Below are 22,023 nucleotides of genomic sequence, written 5' to 3' on the forward strand. Positions count from 1 at the left end.
TAATTGTTTTAAAGTGAAGACTGAGTCAATACATGATCGACCCTTTCTAAATCCGTTTTGTTCTTCTGCTAAATGTTTTTCAATATAGTTCTTTATTTTCTTTTTCAAGAGTGCTGTGTATATTTTATATCCAGAATCCAGCCAACTTATTCCTCTGGTCCTCCTTTCATCAGACCTGCTCTGATATGGCTGGTAACCAAATCAGAGAACCAATTTATTACTCGCTAGTCTCATATAAGCAGAAACCAGACGGGAAATCGGAAACGAACCCTGGACTGGCAAAGGAAACGATACTGAAAAACCGGAAAGATATAATCAAAATATCAGAGTGTTAACATGGAACACAAGAGGAATATTCAAAGATGAACTAGAGAAAATACTAAAACAGTACGATATAAAAATAGCAGCAATAACAGAAACAAAAAGAAAACAAAAAGGGATTAAAGAGTTAAATGACTACATTCAAATATTTAGCGGCGTAAGAAAAGCAGAAAGAGCAAAAGCAGTAACAATACTAATGATATCTAAAGACTGAAAAAATAATATAATTAGCTACAAATATTGGAATGAAAGAATAATAGAATCAAGATTAAAAATACAAAGAGGAAATTAGGGCCATCGCCAGATTAGATCGCGCCCTGAAGCAAACAATTAAATATCGCCCCTGATGGAGTATAAGACAAAAATATAAGATAATCTCCAATTGCTATTTTGTTTTTATTACAAGAGAAACATTAATGCAAAACGATTACATAATAATATTTAAATGTTTGCTCTACGGGGATATCGCATAATAAAAGTGTTTATAAGCTCTTCTAAATTTAAATTATAAGCTATGTCCGCCTCTACCAATATAGTTTGCTAGACCAACCAATCTTTCTTGGGTCATTGCTGTTCGCAAATAAATCAAAACTTCTTTCCGCACTTGCAACGCTAACAGGAATTGTTAGCGTTCTGAAGGTGTCTACCGCAATATGGCTGAACGAGGCGCCCTTATTAAGCCGCGCCGTGAAGCAGGCTTCCTCTATGCTACACCCTGTCGACAGTACTGAGGAAATATAACAATACTGTATTTAGTGCCTACACCCCTGAGGAGAATAAAGAAGAAGAATTAGAAGAATTTTTACAAACAGTTCCAACAGATAATTAAAAAAACAAATAAAAATGATTATATACTTATATTAGGAAATGTAAATGCAAGAGTAGGTAACAATCCAATTAAAGATTGTATGGGAAATAATGGTGCGTAAAGTTATTACCAAAATAAAGAGCCAAAAGGTTTCATTTCGGCAATGCAAAATTATATAAATCAAGTGGATATTAAATCCAACATTATAAGCAACATTATAAAGCCGAATATATGGACGCTTAAGCAAGCGATCATGTTTTCTATAAGGTCCGCGTTAGGACAACTTGTAACTGCCGGCGAGTGCATTCCCGTAAGTTCTCTAGTCAAATTTCGTACGAAACTTTCATAGTTTCTGTATTCGGCTTTGAAATAATGCTGGATTAATATCCACTTGATTTATATAATTTTGCATCGCCGAAATGAAGCCTTTTGACTCTTGGTTTTAGTAAATAAACTTTACCAGTTTTTTTTTTTTTTTTTTTTAGCAGAAAACATCAAATCAAAACTAGAGAAAGAAAATTATGGGCGTTTTATTTATTTTGCATCAATGAGACTCAATGCTGCTGCATCACTGATGACAGATAATTCATATCAAGTTTATATTTTGTAACCTTTAGAGATATGCATGCGCTACTAGTTTCATCTGTAGCGCATGCATGTATGCTACAGATGAAAAAGGCTACTATTCCTATTACGAGAATTAACAAAGTTCATCACTGAGAACAATGATTCACAAGAACATGTAGATGCAAAAATGGATAGTAATGCTGTTGCAAGGGTTTTGAAACATACAAAAGTTTCTGGAATAGTATTCCAAGTCCTTAGCACTTCTCTCTGTTACTGACCTTTTCTTAACCAACTCTCCCTCCAAATATAGGTGACATGAAAAGCCTTTTATAAAGGATTTTTAACTGATGGTTACTTAATCTGTCTCATACGAAGGTGAGAAGGTTTTCCAGGCAGGGAAAAAAAAAAACTATGGGGGAGGGGAACTTTTCAGCATTCGGTAAATACGTGTATTACGTACGCAGCGTTTTAACATACTTCATACACGATTGATTTTTTCGCAATGCCTTATTTCGTAGAGTACTTGATGAGATGCGTTTCTGAAATTAATGTTATGCGACATCTCCAAAATTTACACTTACTTTTTAAATTTCACTAAATTTTAGGATTTAAATTAAATTTTAAAAGTAAAATAAAATTTACATTTTCTACAAAAATCAAGGGTTTGACGTGGAGTATTTAATCAAGTATTTAGAGTTTCTGCGATAAAGCTGGAATGATGGAAAATGCGTCTTTCGATTAGAAAAAGCCTGAGTTCAATTCTGGACGAGAGGAATCATTATATGGACTTTTTCAACTGAAGGTGAGTTAGCTGCTCTCATATGGAGATAGCCGATGTTTCTCTCGAAAGTTCAGGTTTTTACTCCCGTAAACAACGAAGATGTGGCCAACGAATAAGCGACTAACAGACAAATACGATTAGTATGTAGATGGTGTAACGTGGTGTAGACTGCCCTCAAAGGATCAGCCCTTTCATTCTTCAAAAATTTCACATAGAAATTAAACAATTAACCTAAAAGTTTTACTAAAAACAGTATATCTACAACTGCACTTGTTTAGAATTAAAATTTGATATTTCACGTGTTTCCTCAATATCTTCTTTATATTTATTGGTTTTCATGAAATGCTTCCAACTTTTAAATACGGAGTATTTCCCCAAAGATGTCGACTTGGTCTTTAATTAATGTAAATTCAAGTGAAGATAGAACAGATTAAAAAAAAAAAAAAAAACTTACCTCTTTTTGAAGGGCTTCCTTAGCCTGTCAGTCATTTTGGACTGAAAAGAAAAATATAAAATAAGACAATTATAAATAGCAAGTTACTTTGTAAGCAAGGTAAACAAAGGAAATGATGTAAAAATAACATCGTCTTATACAGTTATCATTAATTCAAGTACGCTGAGAACGAAAATGGCAACTTCTGCCATGTCCAGATTATTCATAATACTGTATATGAGAGAAATGATAAAATAATTAAAACAGTGTTTAATTTCTTTATCATTGTTTTTGTAGTAGCAAAGTTGATAACCACGTATTACGAATGTATCTAACATATTGATGACAGAAGAACATTCTGGTCTTTACAAATAATTAGTCTGAATGCTGTCAGTTTAAGTGCTGTTTTGAAACACATTGTTTTCTTTGTGTTTCGTTTTCGATCAAGTATTAGTCGTCAAGAGCTTGTGCACACCGTGAAGACCTTTTTTTTTTTTTTTTTTGTTATATATGAGACAGTTTCGTGTTGAATGGAAGCACAGAAGATTACAGAAGTTATCAAAAAGGCATAACTATGTGAATCAAGATAAACTGTGAGCTACAAGTCTTGAATAACTGAGAAAATTAACAAACATATCGAGTTTTTTTTTTTTTTTCTTTTGGTATTCCGATGGGATGTAGCGATCAAAAATCCATGGAGAGAAAGGTATTTTTATTTAAACGAAGGCTATAACACTGAGAACAGGAAGGACATTTTCGTGTTCAAGTCTGTCTTCGCGACCAGAAGCCTTATACGATTGTTGAATTCGATTTGAAATGTGAAGAAATGAAAGTATTACCAACCTGAAATTGAGAATGAATCATATCGGTTTCATGCAAAATGAAGTGATCTGGTGAGAAATTTGCAACAAACTAATAAAAGGATTCTGTGTGTTGAACCTAGGGTTGAAACTCACAGAAAAATAAGCCTTACTCCAAATGCATCATCTTCTCTGTAAATAAACTGAGAATGAATTTTATGGATTCGGAATGAATTTGGTCTATCTAACCTTATATCTGCGCTTATATATTATAGATACACTATTTTCATTTTGCAAGAAAGTAATGTATTACAGCGATATTTTTTGTAAATACGTTACGTGCGCAAGGTTAGATTAATGTAAAAGAAGCCTGAAAGATGTTCTGATCACTCAAGACTTATGTACTCCTGAATTTATTGGTAAAATAATAAAAAAAGAACACTTCAGATCTGAAAATTCACAGCATACACTCCTCCGAGGCAGCAATACGGTTTCTCGAAAACGCCGTTAAATAGGCCAACAGCTCTCTAGACTTAAAAAAAACATAGCATAGTGAAAAAAAAAAAAAAAACAGACATAGGCAAGTTATTCGAATGCAATCCGATTGTAGGCCTGTAACATAGAAGGCTTAATTTGTTTAGTGGTGCTCAGTGGCAATTCCGTTCGAAATGGACACGTGTGCACCAGGTGTGTAAAAGTTTACTGTCATATATCATGAACTGAAAAATTGTTATTCTTGGAAATGCCTCAACACCAACTGATCACAATCAATACTGCATACAGTAAGGAAGAAATGAATCTTATTTCCTGCGAATCCTATTTCTGCAGCATGAAAGTGCATTAGTTTTTTTGCCCATTAGGAATTCGCTTTTTCATTTTTTACGGTTATTGTCTGACATCAGGATCCACTAAAATCCATAAGTACCACGTTTTTACAGAAATCAATATAAAGGTTGCGTCTCCGTCTATTATTTTCGTGAACTCCTTCTCCGCTGTTTTCATTTGATTTGAGGGCATTCAAAATATTTTGCAATATTTCGATTTGATATGTGAAGAAATGAAAGTATTACCAGCCTGAAATTTTTAAATGATTATATAATATATAAATATTATATAATCATTTAAAAAAAATCAAGATTACTTAATTTAGACAACATTTTCTGAATATTAATCTTAATGGTCCTTTTCCTGATAGAATAAAGTTATGTAGGAAATGGCCAAGTGGCTTTTAAAGGTTATATACCATAGTAACAAAAGATGCAACAAAAACTTTTTTTTTTTAAAAAAAAAGTTTGCGCTGGTCACTAAGCGGTTCATATTTGTATACGTGATCGATTGCATAGGTGAAAGCGCAACGCTTACTGACGCGCTGGATTTCAAGTAAGAGTGCAATAAGCGTTAAACCCAATGTGTGACGCAAATCCACCTACAGGCTAAAAAAAAAAAAAAAAAAAAAAAAAAAAAAAAAAAAAAAAAAAAGGCTGTACGTAGAGTTTTTATGATCATGGCGACCCGTGAAGTTTTAAGTGAGGGTGCTGCCTATACAAAATAATTTTAAAAAAATTCTTTTTTTTCCTAATCAGTAACCAATTTATTAATAAATAAATCTGATTTATTCATTAATAAATTGGTTACTAATTAGGAAAAAAAAATTTTTTTATTATTTTGCATAGGCAGCACCCCCATTTAAAACTTCACTGGTCGCCACATCATCAAACATACGTTTTTCGTCTGTCCCATTTATCCGTCCTGTGTCTTTTGAAGCAGATGCGGAACGGGTAGGACAGTCCTATAAAGTTCAAGTATTCCAATTAATGGCAAATTCGATCTTTATAAAAACCGCTCGTCAAAATGGTTAAAAAGCACTTGTGTTCAAATTATTTAGCCAACGTTCAACCTTTTGAGTTCGGTACATTTGTTCTATATAATTTAAAACAACACGGCGATTACCAAAATATAGCTATATTAATGGTGAAGCTAATTTTCATACAGTTAATAGGCGTAAATTCCTGTAGATGATCTCAGTATTCAAATAATTCATTTGAAAGTATTCAAATTATCTAGCATTTCACGAATTTCCAACCTAGTTCATGCTGAAAAATGAGACTTCATTCTCTTCGAAATTGTAATTATAAACATTCTGACATGCTGGAAACCTTCTACAGCTGAGGGGAGGTGATGTTTTGGAATTAAGAGTATAAGCAACTCAGGCTGCGAGTTAAGCGAGCCTATTGATCAGCTTTCTTCTGGAGTTTGCCTTTTTTTTTTTTTTTTCCGGGATGAAATATCCTGCCACTTCCGTAACTCACCTTTAGTTGCAAATTACTTAATAAAAGGTTCACGCCCTAAATCAGCCGGTGGTAGACGAAAATTTTTAACACGATGAAATCTCAGCCCATTACTATTACCGAGGAAAGCAAAAACATACGCAACACAGTAAGATCCTCTTGATATCTTTTCTGGAGAACTGAGTTTGGTAATTTGTATCGGCTTCCCCTCCTCATCTTGGCGGCCATATTCATAATACACGGATTTAACAGCTGAAATCAAAAATGTGCAAGTTTAGAGTGAAAAATCTTACTACACCCAAAGACGTGGAATTTATTTTTATTCCCCGAAATTGACAGCATTCAGTAAGTTTGATGTTTCACAATTCTATTTGAAATTATGGAATATCAAACAATAATTAACACAAGTTAACTTCGTTTTCAAACATATCCTACACGTCTGAATCTGTTATTAAAACAAGTCAAACGCTGTTAAACTTTTTCTGTTGTTTTTCAAATATGGCTTTGTTTTTAGGTTGAAAGCAGAAGAGCGATCTCTCATACAAGCAAGGAGTTAACCTCATGTCCAGTATTACTTGACGCGACGATTATGTATCTAGAATAATCTGAAAGGATTAATCATTCGAATACATATTTTTATACTTAGCAAGATGCAACCTCATGCATCCATATTCAAGATACATTTGCAAAGAATAGGAGAGGAACAAATTGAGAAGATTGACATAAAAAGTGATCGCTTTAATATTACGGGCCAATAAAGGTAACATTCTAATTCTACTATTTGGAACGATCCTATGTGACATGAATCTCATGGCCTTATCTGCTTATATACTAATCTAGCCACCCACACTCACCGTTTTAATATATTTTATTCATTTTTTAAATCTTCTTTTGTCCACCCCTCAAATTAAGTAGTGAAAATGAACATACTATTAAGATTTATGCGCTGCAGGTTCAAAGAATATAATCTTTGATGTAGTACGAATAGAAACTAATACAATCTGTAGGTAAAAATACCAGCAGCACAAGACTAAATTTGAGATCCTCCCTTGCCAATTTTGTAAGCCATAATACGGAAAGCTAAGAACCTGAGTTTCGGAGCTCTTGTATAGCAACAATACAGAAATAATAAATAAACATACATAATTTCCTACAGGAGCATCTTATTCAAATAGAAAAAAAATATGAAAAGACAGAAACAAGGTAAGAGCAAGCAACCTTTAATATATATATATATATATATATATATATATATATATTTGAGCACAAGACTATTCTTGTATTTCATCTTAGTTCAGGTTAAAACTAACAAAAAAAAAAAAAGACAGAGGTGATTTACTTACTAGTTGATTGCATGACGAATCTTCAAGAGAACAGTTTTTTTTTGCGCGGGGGGGGAAACAGTTTTATTCAAGATGACAGTTATTGTTATCAGAGGTCGGAGTGTTTTGCAGTGATAGGTAATGGAAGTACATAAGTGAAGATCGTAGGATTACAGAGAAAAGGGATGGGCATGATAATTAAATAAACAAAGAGGAAGGAAGGAGATATGGTAAACAGTAAAGCGTAAGATTAAAGCTGAAAAGAAAAAAAAACGTGGAAGAATAAATGTGCAAAACGGGAGACAATAAAATTTGAAAGCCAACTGAACCAGTTACATAAAAAAAAGGGGGGGGGGGTAAAAGCATACAGAGAACCAAGGGTAGATGCGAATGCAACATAAAGGTAGAGGAGGGAAGAGAGTATAGTACAAACTAAAACTATACGGGAGAGGGGTGGTGGGAAAACGAAAATCAGCTATCCGAGAGTCTTAACAAGGAAGCTAACCTGTTCCGACTATATCATTATCTTGAAGACCTTCGTTGTTTTAGAAGTCTACCCTGTCCCCCCCCCCCCCGCGTTTCTGTAATTATAATGCACTTCCTTCTTTCGTTGTAATTGTAGCTTACGATTTTTACTTATATTAACTTTCTACCTTAACTCCCCTTACCTGTATTTTACTTGTGCCGGTTTTTCTATCCTCCCTTTCAGTCGTGAATTTTCAAAAGCAAACGCTTTGGAGAATTCACGACTGAAAGCCATATTAGCATAGCCAATCATACCCTTTTTGTTTTTACTTTGAAGTTGTAGTCTAACATAAACAACCTCTGCTAGATCAAGTTCTAAACCAATGCACCAAAAAGTTATTTGAGACAAACAGCGAAAAATCAGCAGAAGTATTTAATGAGATAGATAAAATGTACATTTTTGTTAACCATGATCCGGTTCTGAGAAACAACTTTGGTTCTTTGCTAATACAGTGCATTTCAATTTTCTAATACAGTGTATTTCATTTTCTAAGACCATATAAGCATGTCCAAATTTTTTTATTTTAAAAGCAAGGCACAAAGAAAGTAGTTCTGCAAACGTTTACAACTTTTATGGCGCAATATTGTAATATGATTGTTATACAAGAATTCCGAAGAGATTGTGCACTTTTTAAGGTTCCGCTACTGGATAACACTGACTTGATCTTGTTGGTTTATAAAGTAGTAGACTGGTAACTATGATACTAGTGGAGTTGCGTGTCGAATTATAAAATGATCTCAGGTAAACCAAAGAAATTATTTTGTTTAGGTTGATATTACGACCAAAGGCCGTAATATCTTACTTGAGCCCAGTATATTATGTCTGTTAATTGCAGTATTCTCTGGTCAGTTTATTCACTTTACGGGATGAAAAATTGAGATTCTGAGAGGGGAAAACGGTGCCTTCGTATGAGGCCGGCAAGCTTCTTTAAATGTAAAAGCGCTTATAATGGCCCATTCTAGACGGAATTCGGAATCAGGTCTTTCCGATCGAAGGGCAAAAATCTCCGGATAGAGAAAAAATAACGAAGGCAAAATACATTATGGATAGTTTTGTCCTTCATTAATGATATCTCCCCAAAAAACAGACACTGACAACCGATGACTGTTTTTTGGGGGGATTTCTATTCAAAATTAACAAACGAATACTCATTCAATATATATGTAGATTTTTCGACCAAAATGTTGAGATCATAAACAAGGAATGATTTTAATGCTGGCGTAAATATGAGTTATGTTCATACATATATGGAGTACTTGTTAGATATTCCAGAAATTGATTAACTGACCAAACATGAAGCTTTGGGAGTCAAGCTATTATGTGATATTTTGGAAGTCACTTTTAGATCTTTCCACGCGTCAAACTAACTTTTCTGCCAACTATCAAGCATAGCTATTGAACGACTGCCCCGTGACAGCTTCCACATTCCACTTTTTTTTTTTTTTTTTTTTGTGTGTGTAAGGTTCCTACATGCTCGGTTTTAGCTATGTAATGGTTCATGCTTACTACTAATTGTTTGTTTTTTCCTAACCTACAAGAAGCTACTAGCATGGGGCGAAACTAGTCGGTTTAACTATCTGTAATTTTCACGACCTATTAAACCCAATGTCAATTATCAAATTCAGAAAACTACTCTTCTGCACGAAAAATCATTTGATCCACTTTAATGATTGCTAATAATTGACTACTTTCGCTAATGAGAATGACACGGAATCGGTTGGAGGTAATGAACGTCACTCTTTTCCGGAGTCTTAAGTCTAGAGTGGATAAGCGTTCTAGTTAATTCATTTGCTTTTCCTAACACGTTCATTGCCAATCACGCGATATCGCGCGATGCGAGTTCTCACCAAACAGCCGATCACGCGTTATCGCGTTGGCGTCGCTAACTAAATAAAAAATATATAAAAAAATTGGCCACCACACGAAATTCCAATTTTCAGCTTGGCAATGAAAGTGTTAAAAGCAAACGCATTCAGTAAATTAACATAACAAGAACAAATGTCAATTTAAGTTAACCTATTATTATATTTAAATATAAAGATTTATACATCGCCAAACAAATCTGGTAGTGGAGAAGTCAGTCCTAGAGAGAATATATGTAGTTACATTTCATGCATCTCTCTCTTTCCAAAGTCTCCGATATCAGGGACGTAACTTTAATCTCAAAACCCAAAAGCAATTATAATCTGCACCTACGCACTGACAGACTTTAGACGAAAACTCGAAGAATGATTTCTACAGTCACCTCTCAAACTACCTTTCGCTAATGTTCTGCTATCCGATATTAGCACACTCGTGAAATCAGACGCCCAACAATAGAATTTCAACACGGACTGCAGCTACAGTTCAAAGCTAACTGAATTTTATAATAGTCGTTTATAGTGATACGATGTTTCTTATAGGGTTTTTTATTTGCTTTCTATGTTCCCACGCCTGAAGAAGTCAGACAATCCAATGAAACATGTTGCGTTTTGAATAAATTTAATTGTTATTTCTAGTTCTCGGATCTAAGTCAGTATATATAAATATGAATATATATAAATATGAATATATATATATATATATATATATATATATATATAAATAATAACCTTAGTTATAATCTACCGGACTCTTTCAGTTCTGCTATCCGATATTGGCACACTCGTGAAATCAGACGCCCAACAATAGAATTTCAACACGGACTGCAGCTACAGTTCAGAGCTAACTGAATTTTATAATAGTCGTTTGTATAGTGATACGATGGTTCTTATAGGGTTTTTTATTTGCTTTCTATGTTCCCACGCCTGAAGAAGTCGGACAATCCAATGAAACATGTTGCGTTTTGAATAAATTTAATTGTTATTTCTAGTTCTCGGATCTAAATCAGTATATATAAATATGAATATATATATATATATATATATATGACCTTTCAAATACTACACACAATACTCCAAATGAAAATGGACATCTTCTAACTGGACTATGCAACAATCATAATCGTGTCACTTTACAGAGAAAAATTTTACACAAACTTGAAATATGGACCTGGGAACATCCAAATGTGAGTTACTCCAAATGGAGTAAGATTACAAATTATATTTAAATCAAACGTGAAATGGGTGAGATCAGCTCAAAACTGCAGAGTTTAAAACAGCGTAGAACTAAACTCTGACCACAGAATAGTAGCCACATATAAAACTTTGTCTCAGCGCCAGTGCCGGATTTACGTATAAGCTAAAAAAAAAAAGCTACAGCTTTGGGCCTCGCAATCTGCAGGGGCCTCAAATAAAGAAACAAAGACCAACTGATGTAATTTAAAACAGTAGGGGGCCACTGGGTTTTGTATAGCTTAGGGCCTCAGCAAGTTTAAATCCAGCCCTGCTCAGCGCTTTCAAACTTAAACAAGAATAGCCAAAAATATCACTGTAATGACCTGATTGTTCCAACCATACAAACTCGGTATAAAGAGGCACTACAAAATAAACCGACAGAAGGTCCAATGCCAGTGATATAAAAAGATATAAGAATGGGGCTAAATGATCAAGTATATATGGCCTTTAGAAATTAAAGGAAAAAATGCAGACCACTCGTCAGAAATGAGAACTATATCAGAACATGCACAAAACCAGAGAAATATATTAGGTAGCTAATTTCTTATGCATCAAGGGAAACCAAAAGACTAAGAATCAAAGGGAAAAACGAGAGATACTCGAAGACAAAAGTGAACTCTTAGTTGCAAGAACTACTTCGAAAAGCTGTTGAATAATTCACCAGCAAACTTCGTTACAGATGCTTGTGCCAGAAATAATAACGCAAAAAGAACTTCCCATTATTTGTAGCAATTTACAAGGTAAGAACTTAAAACTGCACTTAAAGCCCAAAAGAATGAGAAAGCACCTAGATTGGAGCTGAAAGGAATGGTTTTGAATCCTATCTAGAAATCTTTATACAGGGTGTCCCAAAATTCACGCAAGATTTAAATTTAGCGCCATCTGTGCGATAAAGTGTTGCCAACGAGAAACAAAAGACAGCGTGACAGCTGACAGTTCAGGGTTATTAAAAATGGAGAGCTACACGAAAGAACAACGCATTTTCATTGTTAAGCAATATTTTAAAAGTAATGAGGGTTTGGCAGCTACAGTTCGCAATTTTCCTACAAAATATGGTCGGAATAGTGATTTAACTTCATCAACTGTGAAAAGATTAATTAAAAAATTCAAGGAAACTGGATCAATTAGTAATCTTATACACTCTGACCGTCCTTCAACAAGTCGTTCAACAGAAAACATCGAAGCAGTTCGTGAGAGTGTTGCTGAGAGTCTAGGAACATCAATTCGGCACCGTGGTCTTGAATTGGGCATTTCGAGAAGCTCTCTACAGCGTATTCTCACGAAAGATTTGCATCTTTATGCTTACAAAGTTCAATTGACTCAAGAACTGAAACCTACTGACCACACACAGCGAAGAAAGTTCGTTGAATGGATTATGGAACAACAACAAGTGAATGCTTATTTTTCGAACAAAATCATCTTCAGCGATGAGGCTCATTTTCATCTTGATGGCTTCGTTAATCGACAAAATTGTCGCATTTGGGGTTCAGAAAATCCACGAGTGATTGTTGAGAAACAAATGCATCCACAACGTGTCACTGTTTGGTGCGGATTTTGGGTTGGAGGCATCATCGGTCCATTCTTCTTCGAAAATGCGGCTGGTAAGGCAATAACAGTTAATGGTGCTCGCTATCGCGACATGAAAATCCAGTTTTTTGTGCCTAAATTGCAAGATATGGATGTGGACGACATGTGATTTCAACAAGACGGTGCCACATGCCATACAGCCCGAGAAACAATTCAATTACTGTATGAGTCATTTCCTGGTCGTGTAATTTCCCGTTTTGGTGATCAGAATTGGCCGCCCAGATCATGTGACTTAACGCCGTTGGACTTTTTTCTTTGGGGTTTTTTGAAGTCTAAGGTTTATGCCAACAAGCCCACGACCACCCACGCCTTGAATGAGGAAATTGAGCGCTGTGTCAATGAAATTCAGCCACATTTATGCAAAACGGTCATGGAAAATTTCGACAAAAGAGTGCGTATGTGCCACCAAAGCCGTGGAGGCCATTTACCCGATATGCTATTCCATGCATAACCCTATACTGTATACTTTATGAATCAATAAGAAATTACAATTTTTAATTAAAAACCTGTGTTTTCTATCAAAATTACTTCTTGCGGTTATTTTGGGACACCCAGTATAAGGCTATTTAAATGAAAGTAGTTACTTATACACAGAATATTTTTTTTCTCCCAGTAAATCGAGTTTCTTCCCTGCTCTCCTGCATGCAGACAAATTGGTTACGTGAATATGAATGCATATAACAAATTGTAAGGCATCCGTTCTTTAAAAAAATACACGTGTAAAACCTGTAATCAGGACATTCAATTCATCTTATGAATTAGGCCAGTGAGCTTCAAAACTCCAGAGGAAAGTGGTTCCGATTGTTTTTAATAGCGGTCTCACTAACAAAGAGGCATAAACCTATAGCACATTAGCCCTTTGGATGGACTCAGGAGTAGATAACCTGTGATCGGAGCTCTATAGAAGATGCTTTTACTTGGAAAAGCCACTTCAGATCTTCTATAAGTAGGGTTGGTCTACCACTTAAAGGTATTCATAAACATCCATCTGGCAGTGGTAGATGGATGTTTGTCATGCAACCTCTGCTCCACAACCAAAATTTAAATTGTGGAATAGAGGTACTATCATCTACTCCAACCAAACCGGCTTAAACTATGGCGTTGTCATTTTTTTAAAGGTGGTTACTAAGAGCACGGTTTAATTTTCCTTATGAACAATGACTCAGCCAAAAATTTAATAGCCACCTTCAGACAGATAAATGGTTTAGGGAAAAAACATGTTATCTTTATAAATAATTCAGAAAGAAACATTTTTATTTATTTATTGAATTTTTTTTGTTATGTGGCTCCACACACACACAAAAGGTTTTTGTAAACCTATAGTACATTAGTACAGTGAGAGTGCTAAGGATTATTTTTTAATTTATTTTTTACACATTATGGAAATGCTGCTCTGAAAAAGTTCCCCGTTTGGTCTAGAGACCAAACGGGGAACTATTTCAGGCCTCCAATAAGCAACTGGTGGTCTCACACAGGGTGGAACCATCCAATGTGTCATAAACTCCAAAAGACCATATTTACTGTTCCCCTCATGGAATTAAATAAAATAAATTACTTCACTGTACACTCGAACCAGTCCAATTCCCGAATACTCTCGAACCAACCAAACAGCTCCTAACACGTTTTACAAAGAACTATGAGGCTAGCTCACAGTTAGTTTTCGGCTTTTCTCATCTGATGAGGTCATAACGAAACGGCTAGCACCGTCATGTTTGTTGCTGGCTTACTATGTATATAACACTTTTTTCATTCTCAGTGCTTTCAAATCCTAAATTTGCGTAATTCATCTTTTCGGTATTAATTTCTTTTGTTACTGGTTTTTTCGTTTTTTTTTTAATATGGATCAAGTTTATTTAATACGGCTATGATCAAGTCTTTTGCCAAGTTTATATCATCTTTACATTCAAGACTTTTACACAGGTATGTAAATTAATATCCTTCAATTAAAACCTGCACAAACTAACATTTAAGCCTAGCTGTTACAAAGGGACTACTCCATCGCCATAACAAATTTTGAAAACAATTTTGAAGCATCATGATAATTTTAGTAATTTAGAGTATTAACTAAAATTGTTTTATTTCGGTAACTGCAGAGATGTGAAACACCCACACATATAATAATGGAAACAAATTTATTACAGTAGCATTTGTGCAATTATTCTAGTCATGTAATCTCAAACATTTAGAACTCTCTCTCTCTTTCCCTCTCTTGAAAAGATCTCCTATTGGTAGGCTATTGCATTACGTCAGTATTTACAAAGTAAGTACAACTATTTATTCATGTAAACCTCTAGTTGTTGAGAGCTACTATAAAGAAATAGTGATATATATATATATATATAATATTCATCCAAGCTTGATTTGCTTCTTCAGCCTTAAGTAAAAGGCTGGTTATATTTCACTAATTCGAGCCCTACCCAAGGGCCTATGAATTGTGGAAATACCTTCTGAAAATGAATGCTGTGCCGTACAAAGCGGCCTTTTGCAACTGTCCGGTTTTTACTCCATCTAACTCGAGTGCTTCTAGATGTTTTTTCAGTGTTTGGGGTATGGCGCCTTAAGCACCTATTATTATGGGAACAACTTTCGTTTTTCTTTTGCCAAATTCCTTCAACTTCGATTTGCAACTCCCGATACTTTGTAATTTTTTTCAGTTTCTTTTTCGGCTATCTCCTGGTACTGATATTTCGATAAACTGAACACCCTTGTTTTCACCTTTTTCAACCACTGTAATATCGGGTGTATTACATTCCAAGCTTTTGTCAGTCTGGATTTTGAAATCCCAGAATATTTTAGCTTTTTCATTCTCAATCACCTATTGGTCAACTTTATGTTTCCAATAGTCTTTAGATACTTTAAACGTACTTCTTTTTTTTTTTACATAAATGCCAGTGAATTATCTTTGCCACATCATCGTGCCTTTTGCGGTACTCAGTTTGTCCGATTTTGCTGCAGCCACTAATAATGTGGTCTACCGTTTCCTCCTTCTCTTTGCATAATTTGCATGTACTGTTTTCTTGAATTTTTTGTATTTTTGCCGTCATACCATTGGTTATAATGGCCTGTTTTTGTGCTTCAAAAATTACAGATTCTGTTTCTTTCTTTAGTGCTCCATTGCCAGATCAAGTTGTTATCGGCGCTGTCCTTTATGCTGTGCAGGTAGTTTCCATGCAATGCCTTATTTTTCCATCTTTCGGTTCTCACTTTTACTTGGTTGGTCTTGTTCTCCAATTTTGCCTCCATGGGTTTAAATAAACCCTCTTTCCTTACCTCGATTAGAAAATTTTCCGTTGTTTTCTGCAGATAAGCATTCAGATTTCGTTTTTCTTCTTCAATAACTTGCTTCACGTGTAATAATCCTCTACCTCCTTTTTTTGGGTGATAGATAGAGCCTATCAATGTCACTGCGAGGATTAAGGGCATGGTGCATTCTCATTCATTTTCGAGTTTTTCGATCTAAATTCTCCAATTCTAGTTGGATCCATTCAACAATGCCTGCTGAATATCTTTTATCAAATTTCCGGCATTAAGCATTGACTTAAGGAGTTTTTTTAGCCGCCTTATGTATTCTGCTCTATTTTTTTCTTTAATCTTATTGTGCAGAATTTCTGATGCTTCTAAAATTCCCAAATATTTGAAGCTATCTTCGAATTTTGTTAGCTTGATTTTTTTTATATGTGTATATATATATATATATATATATATATATATATATATATATATTTTTTTTTTTTTTTAAGTTATATTTAGTTTATTAGATACAGTTCAGGGCGACTATATCTCCATCAAAAATTTTAAAATAAAAATAGAGCTACATATTTTTATGACTACTACTATTATACAACTAAGATAGTTCATAAGCAAAAGTTCTACTAACCTTTTTGGAGGACTGTTTTTCATTTGCAACAGAAGATGGTGTTGCGATATTGGAAAATGGAACGTCCATGCTGTACTTGATGGAGTGGAGAAGTTGAACCACCACATTGGACACGTTCTTGAAAGACAGCTTCCGGCGACTGCAGCCCGCTAGCTGGCGGACCTGTAGTGTGTTGAATAGAAGTGGCTAGAAAGGAGAATATGTTGCCATAGTTACAAAATGCAGCAAGCAACTTATTCGGCGGCAGCACAGACAAGTGAGCGTGATGTATCGCGAAGGGATTCAACAAAATGCTTTCTTACATGAGCTCTATAAAGGAAGAAATGCAAATAACATGCAATTCGAAAAGTAAGTAAGAAATGGGAAATTTTAACAAGCATCAAATTGGGGGATGGGAGCTTATAGGTGTTCATGCAAACGAAACAGCATTCCATCGTGGCAAAAAAGAAAAAAAAAGCAGTAACTCAGCTGCGTAGAACTGTGATCAAGCAATTAGCTTACAAAATACAGCAACAGCTACATATATATATATATATATATATATACACACACACACACACATGCATAAGTAAAATGATGCAACAGCTTTTGAAAACACTTCACCAATCAGAAGCCACTGACATTACATGCGACTAAAAATACTCTTCAGCAATGATAGTTGTTGCAATTTCTGTATGATTTATATGTTACGTTCCTTTTTTTTTTCCTTTCGAAAACGCTAAGTGGGATGGTGCAGGTGATAGTGAACAAACAGGAAATATCGAAATGGTTGGTTTTTGGACGTTGTAGAAAGAAACATAGCAAGGTCAAAGGTTACGCAACGATGCAAGATTATAGATACATTCAGGATGACTGGATTACACGAATGACAGGGATGGCAAACTACGTCATCCATGAGCACTTTCAAGTGATTCTATCATGCTGTAGGTAAACTTTTTACACCTGCATGGTACACGCGTTTAAAATAGTTCTAGAAAGAGTTCTTGGATATTTTCGCCAACTATATGCGGATATCTTCCAAACCCCTACACGTGTGAATATATATATTTCTATTTGAATGTCAGTAGGTTTATAGATATGATGAGCAACGATAACAAATGGAAAGATGAGCCGTGTTTCGTGTGTTGTAAAAAAAAAAAAAAAAAAAAAAAAAAAATGGAGAACTGAAAGAATTTAGAACAGAGCGAGTCCCTAAAGGATTCCGAGAATTCTCGTATCTACGATAATTTTAATATAAAAAAAAAATTCGGAAATATTATTCAATAATTAAAGTCTTTTATATACTTTATAAAGAAAAAAAAATGGGGGAAAGGAAGGATGGGATGGTGCTTTACATAAATTAAGTAAAGCAAGGTTCGGAGAACTAAATGAAAATTTATGATGATATGAGCTTTGTTACTTTTTCTGTATATTTCGTTCAGGAAAATCGTAATTAAAACCATTTGTTTTCTCTATCACTACATAAAATAATTTATCCAACTGCATAATAAAAATTTCCTGAAGAAAACTTTTCTTTTTAGTTACTTTTTCATGTCTTTTGTGCAGGAAATTTTCCATACTAGAGAATTTTTTCCCCTGTCGTTACTGGCAAGGCAGGCAGTGTAAATGTATCTTTTGTGAACATTTATATCGTATTCATTCTAAGAAAGCATTTGGAGAAATAATTACCGTTCCGAAGAGAAATAAAGTAAAACTTTTATGCCTTCTGAGTTTTCAATTTTAATTACTGATGTAGCGCTAAGTTAGAGCGGTGTCGGTATAATTTAAAAGTCCCCGATAGCGCTATCTTGCTTTGAGCAGCTTCGTTGTTACAGCACACTGTTTTAAAGTAACGAGAAAATTTAGTTGCCATGGAGACGGTTATATGGTACTCCTGCAAATCAGGTATCTCTGGAGATAGAATTTATTATTCCGTACCTGGATGAAGGAGAAATGAGCAAGCGCTAGGAATTTCTGTAGAATATTCCTAATCACGAAAACCTCACACGTGGTTTGTTTAGTGTCTACTTATACTTCCTATATGTCAATACGCAAATCACATAGCACAGGGTTTTCCTTTTTTCCTTACAGTTTTGAACTTAAAATTAGTAGTTAGTATTAGTTGTTAATGTAGCAGGAAGTTGTTGCTATTGGCTTTCCTCTGTGTCGTCTTTTAATTCAATGTTTCAATCAGTTTTGTTCATGAGTTTAATGAAAGTCCTTGAAATTGTCATGCAGCGTTAGTCTGCCCAGACTCTACGAATATTGATATACTGAAAATTTAGTATTATGTTACTGAGATGACTGTACGCATAAATCTAGCAAGTTCAAAAATAATACTCATAATAAATATTAGACTTCAAAATAGGTTCATTTATCATTGCATTGATCGAATGATTTGTTGTTTTAATATGAGATGCACCTTTACTACTCAAAGACAGTTTTTAGGCCTTTAAAATGATAAGCAAGTAAAATGATAACACCACGAAAGCTCAGGCCTTCGAAACTAGAATATATTGTTAATTTGAATCGTAGGAAGTTAGAAAGGAGGAAAGAAATATGTTGGATTTACAAACCTGAGACAGTTGTAATTACAAGAAATATATAGGAATAGAACATGCGTCTAATAATGAATGAAGAGGAAGAAAATATGTCTAAATACGTTAAAATAGGCGAGAAAAAAAAGTGATGGCATCATATCTGTATACCATTTCGGAAGAATGATATTCATGAACGTACTACAAGGCAGAAACTTTATAGTTATATGATAAGAAGTGCAGTAAATAAGTGAGAGAGTTGTCAGAGAGCGATCTCCACAATATTTTTTATGGAAATCGTGGAGTTATATTCGTATATTTTTAAAGTCAATAATTATTTTCTATTAAAAAAAATGTGACAAATGGGCAAATGTATTTGATGACTGGAGAGCTACAACCTACTTATACTAACAAACTGAAAAAATGAGCGAAATGCCATCTTGAAGATCGTATTATTCAAGGGAAATTTTGAAGATCAATCGTATTTCGAGAGTAATATTTATTGGAAGCATTTAGCATCTCACTATGCAACTAAATACGTGCAGGTTCTGTGTTTATATGATATAGTACTGTGACTAGCACTCTACTTAATTACAAATGTTTCTTATTCTGCGTGTAATAATGACACCATCTACAAATTACATGCAAGGTTTCGGATCAGCACTGAAGTATTTCAGCGAATTTAAAAACTCAATCACAAATATAATGTCTGTTCAGAAACTTAAATGTCCTTAGAAGTTTTCCCAGTGGCAGTTGCGATAAATAATACTGGCATGCGATTTGAGCTATAAAGTTTCAACCTTAAATTTGAAACGAAAAAGGAAATATCAATAATAGTAAGAAAATGATTTTCAAGGAGAGAAACACGAAATTATCAGAAATAATAAGATGCATAGATGAAATATTTCTGTGTATTTGTAAAACAGAAATTATCGTAGTGTGGGCCATGTTTACGGAAAGAGCAAGAAGGAGAATAAAGGTATTATAATGTTCTTTATAACTAAAGATGGGTTTGGGACTGATTTCCAATGTTGGTCGATTTCAATTTCCCAATTAAAAGATGCCACTTATGCTTGTCAGTACAAATTTATGAAACAAAGAGTAGAATCGGTGTTTTGGTTATATTTTTCTTTTCTGTGTTAAGTGTACATTTACGGTTTAGCTAGAACGAATAACGCAGACGAGTGATGAGAATGTGTACTATCATCTCAACTGGAACAAACACAAACAAAAAACAATGCTTACTTTTCTTCGGTGAGAAGGCGGCACGATAAAATAAGACACTACGTTGTGCTCACGCAGATAAGCATCCCTGTCTGCCCCGCTTGCCGGTTCCACATCGTACTCTCCGTGGAGGCAGTCGAGTGTGGCTTGTGTAATATGAACCCGGCTGGAAAAGAAAAACAACAAACCAGTTATCGTGACATAAAAATCCATTGGGTTTATTTCTTGAAATTGCCGGATTGAATTTTTCTTCAGCGAAAATATTAAATAACTAATAACATTTTCGTAAACCGCTTCTGGGTTGCTTGAGAAACAAAAGTTTTATTACTTTCATGGGCGAACTTTAACAGATGCATGTATTCGAATTGTAATCGTGTTTCTCATCGGTTATTGTATTCATCAGAATAATGCTGACGGTTTGAATAACGCTCATTTGATGCCTACGTAAAAAACCATGCATGCCAAATACGTACAGACGAGTCCAATTAATTCTATTTTATTATATATTATAATTAGGGACGAATACCAATTAAATTATTTCTTTGGACTTTCTGTTTTGGTTATTTAAACAACTTCCTTGTTTTCTTAGAAAGACTAATAGAAAGAAGAATATAGACAGTATACTTTAACTCTCATAATTAGTTAAATTTGAAAGAGAATTTCAAATGGGCGATTAAACTGTAGTGAAGGGACAAGTGTGGTATGGCAATGACGTTTTCTCTTTTTTTTTTTTTTTTTTTGCTATTATTAGTCTCCTTATTGACTCATTTGAAATCATTTTGACATCATTGACTTTCAATATATATTTTGAACTTGAATGAATAAAATCCAATATAAATTAGTATTTAAATAATATTAAAATACCCAAAATACAATCGGAAAGTAACAAGGTATATAATTGTTCTTTAGAAAGATTATACACCCTATTACCTTTCGATCTCGTTCCTATAAATATGAACTGGTTATCATCCGGTTATGAAAAATGAGGAAATAATGGCAATTTTTTATTTATTTTTTTACTCCGGTTAACACACTTGTAGTAACAGAATAAATTTCATCTGCAGATCAGTGTTTCCAACTACCTACAGGGAAAGCGATTTATAATGCTTAAGATACCCTGTGATGAAAAGACCTATCAAGCAAATGAAGACTGAAGATTTAAGTCACAGGAAAATATGTCGGGTGGGGGGAGAGAGTTGCGCCAATACTGTAGCAGTGCCATCGATTCAAGAAACGAACTGATGAAAAGAATCGGTTCACGGGTTCTGGAATCTGTTAAAACACCATATGGCTTTGTTTCATATTGATTGCATCGTATGAGATACTCCGTATTGTATTGTATGATAGTGAAACATAATGAAGAGTCTGCGACAAATGCCTCATTTTACAAACTAATTCAGGTTGCAGATGATGATGAGACCGTACACTAGTACTTTGAAGTGACTGTAGAAATGAAGTTTCAGCATACTGGAGAAGAATACCCTCACATTCTTAGACAAGTTCTTGCTGGAATATTTTTGATCGCGGAAACCCTTCAAAGTACAATTTATTGCATTGACATCTCAGAGCATGTTAAAACACCAAATGGCTCGTCTAATGTAACAATGTGATCGAAGCAGCATTCACCTTCTTCTGTGGTATTGTTCCAAGTTTTGTAATATGCTGTATAAGTCTCTTAAACTTTTTTTTTGTGCCATGGAACACCAAATAATATTTTTGGTAATGCGAAAGATCCATGAAAATTTTCTTCAAACCAATTTGTTATAAGAAAAACAAAAAACTAAAGTGATTTATTCAAGTATTATAGCAATGAAAGGCTAACATTGTATCTGGTTTTAATAACAAAATGCCTAGATGTACGAGGTACGATCACTGTTT

The 22,023-nt window shown here is 34.3% G+C and overlaps 1 protein-coding gene across 1 annotated transcript in view; it reads right to left on the minus strand.

Moving 5' to 3' along the window:
• The window catches only part of LOC150094441 (adenylate cyclase type 1-like), a 619,545-nt gene that overhangs the window by 276,558 nt on the left and 320,964 nt on the right, over window positions 1–22,023 (minus strand). Inside the window, exons 7-9 of the mRNA XM_090412469.1 lie at window positions 20,167–20,311; window positions 16,406–16,591; window positions 2,932–2,972 (exon numbers count right to left, since the gene is read on the minus strand). Of these exons, the coding sequence (XP_090268595.1) occupies window positions 2,932–2,972; window positions 16,406–16,591; window positions 20,167–20,311 (372 nt within the window). The remainder of the gene's footprint in view (window positions 1–2,931; window positions 2,973–16,405; window positions 16,592–20,166; window positions 20,312–22,023) is intronic.

Source organism: Typopeltis vanoorti, chromosome 22 (genome assembly GCF_054136105.1).
Source record: "Typopeltis vanoorti isolate ZY-2024b chromosome 22, IOZ_Tvanoo_1.0, whole genome shotgun sequence".
In the NCBI taxonomy this organism is placed as follows: Eukaryota; Metazoa; Arthropoda; class Arachnida; order Uropygi; family Thelyphonidae; genus Typopeltis; species Typopeltis vanoorti.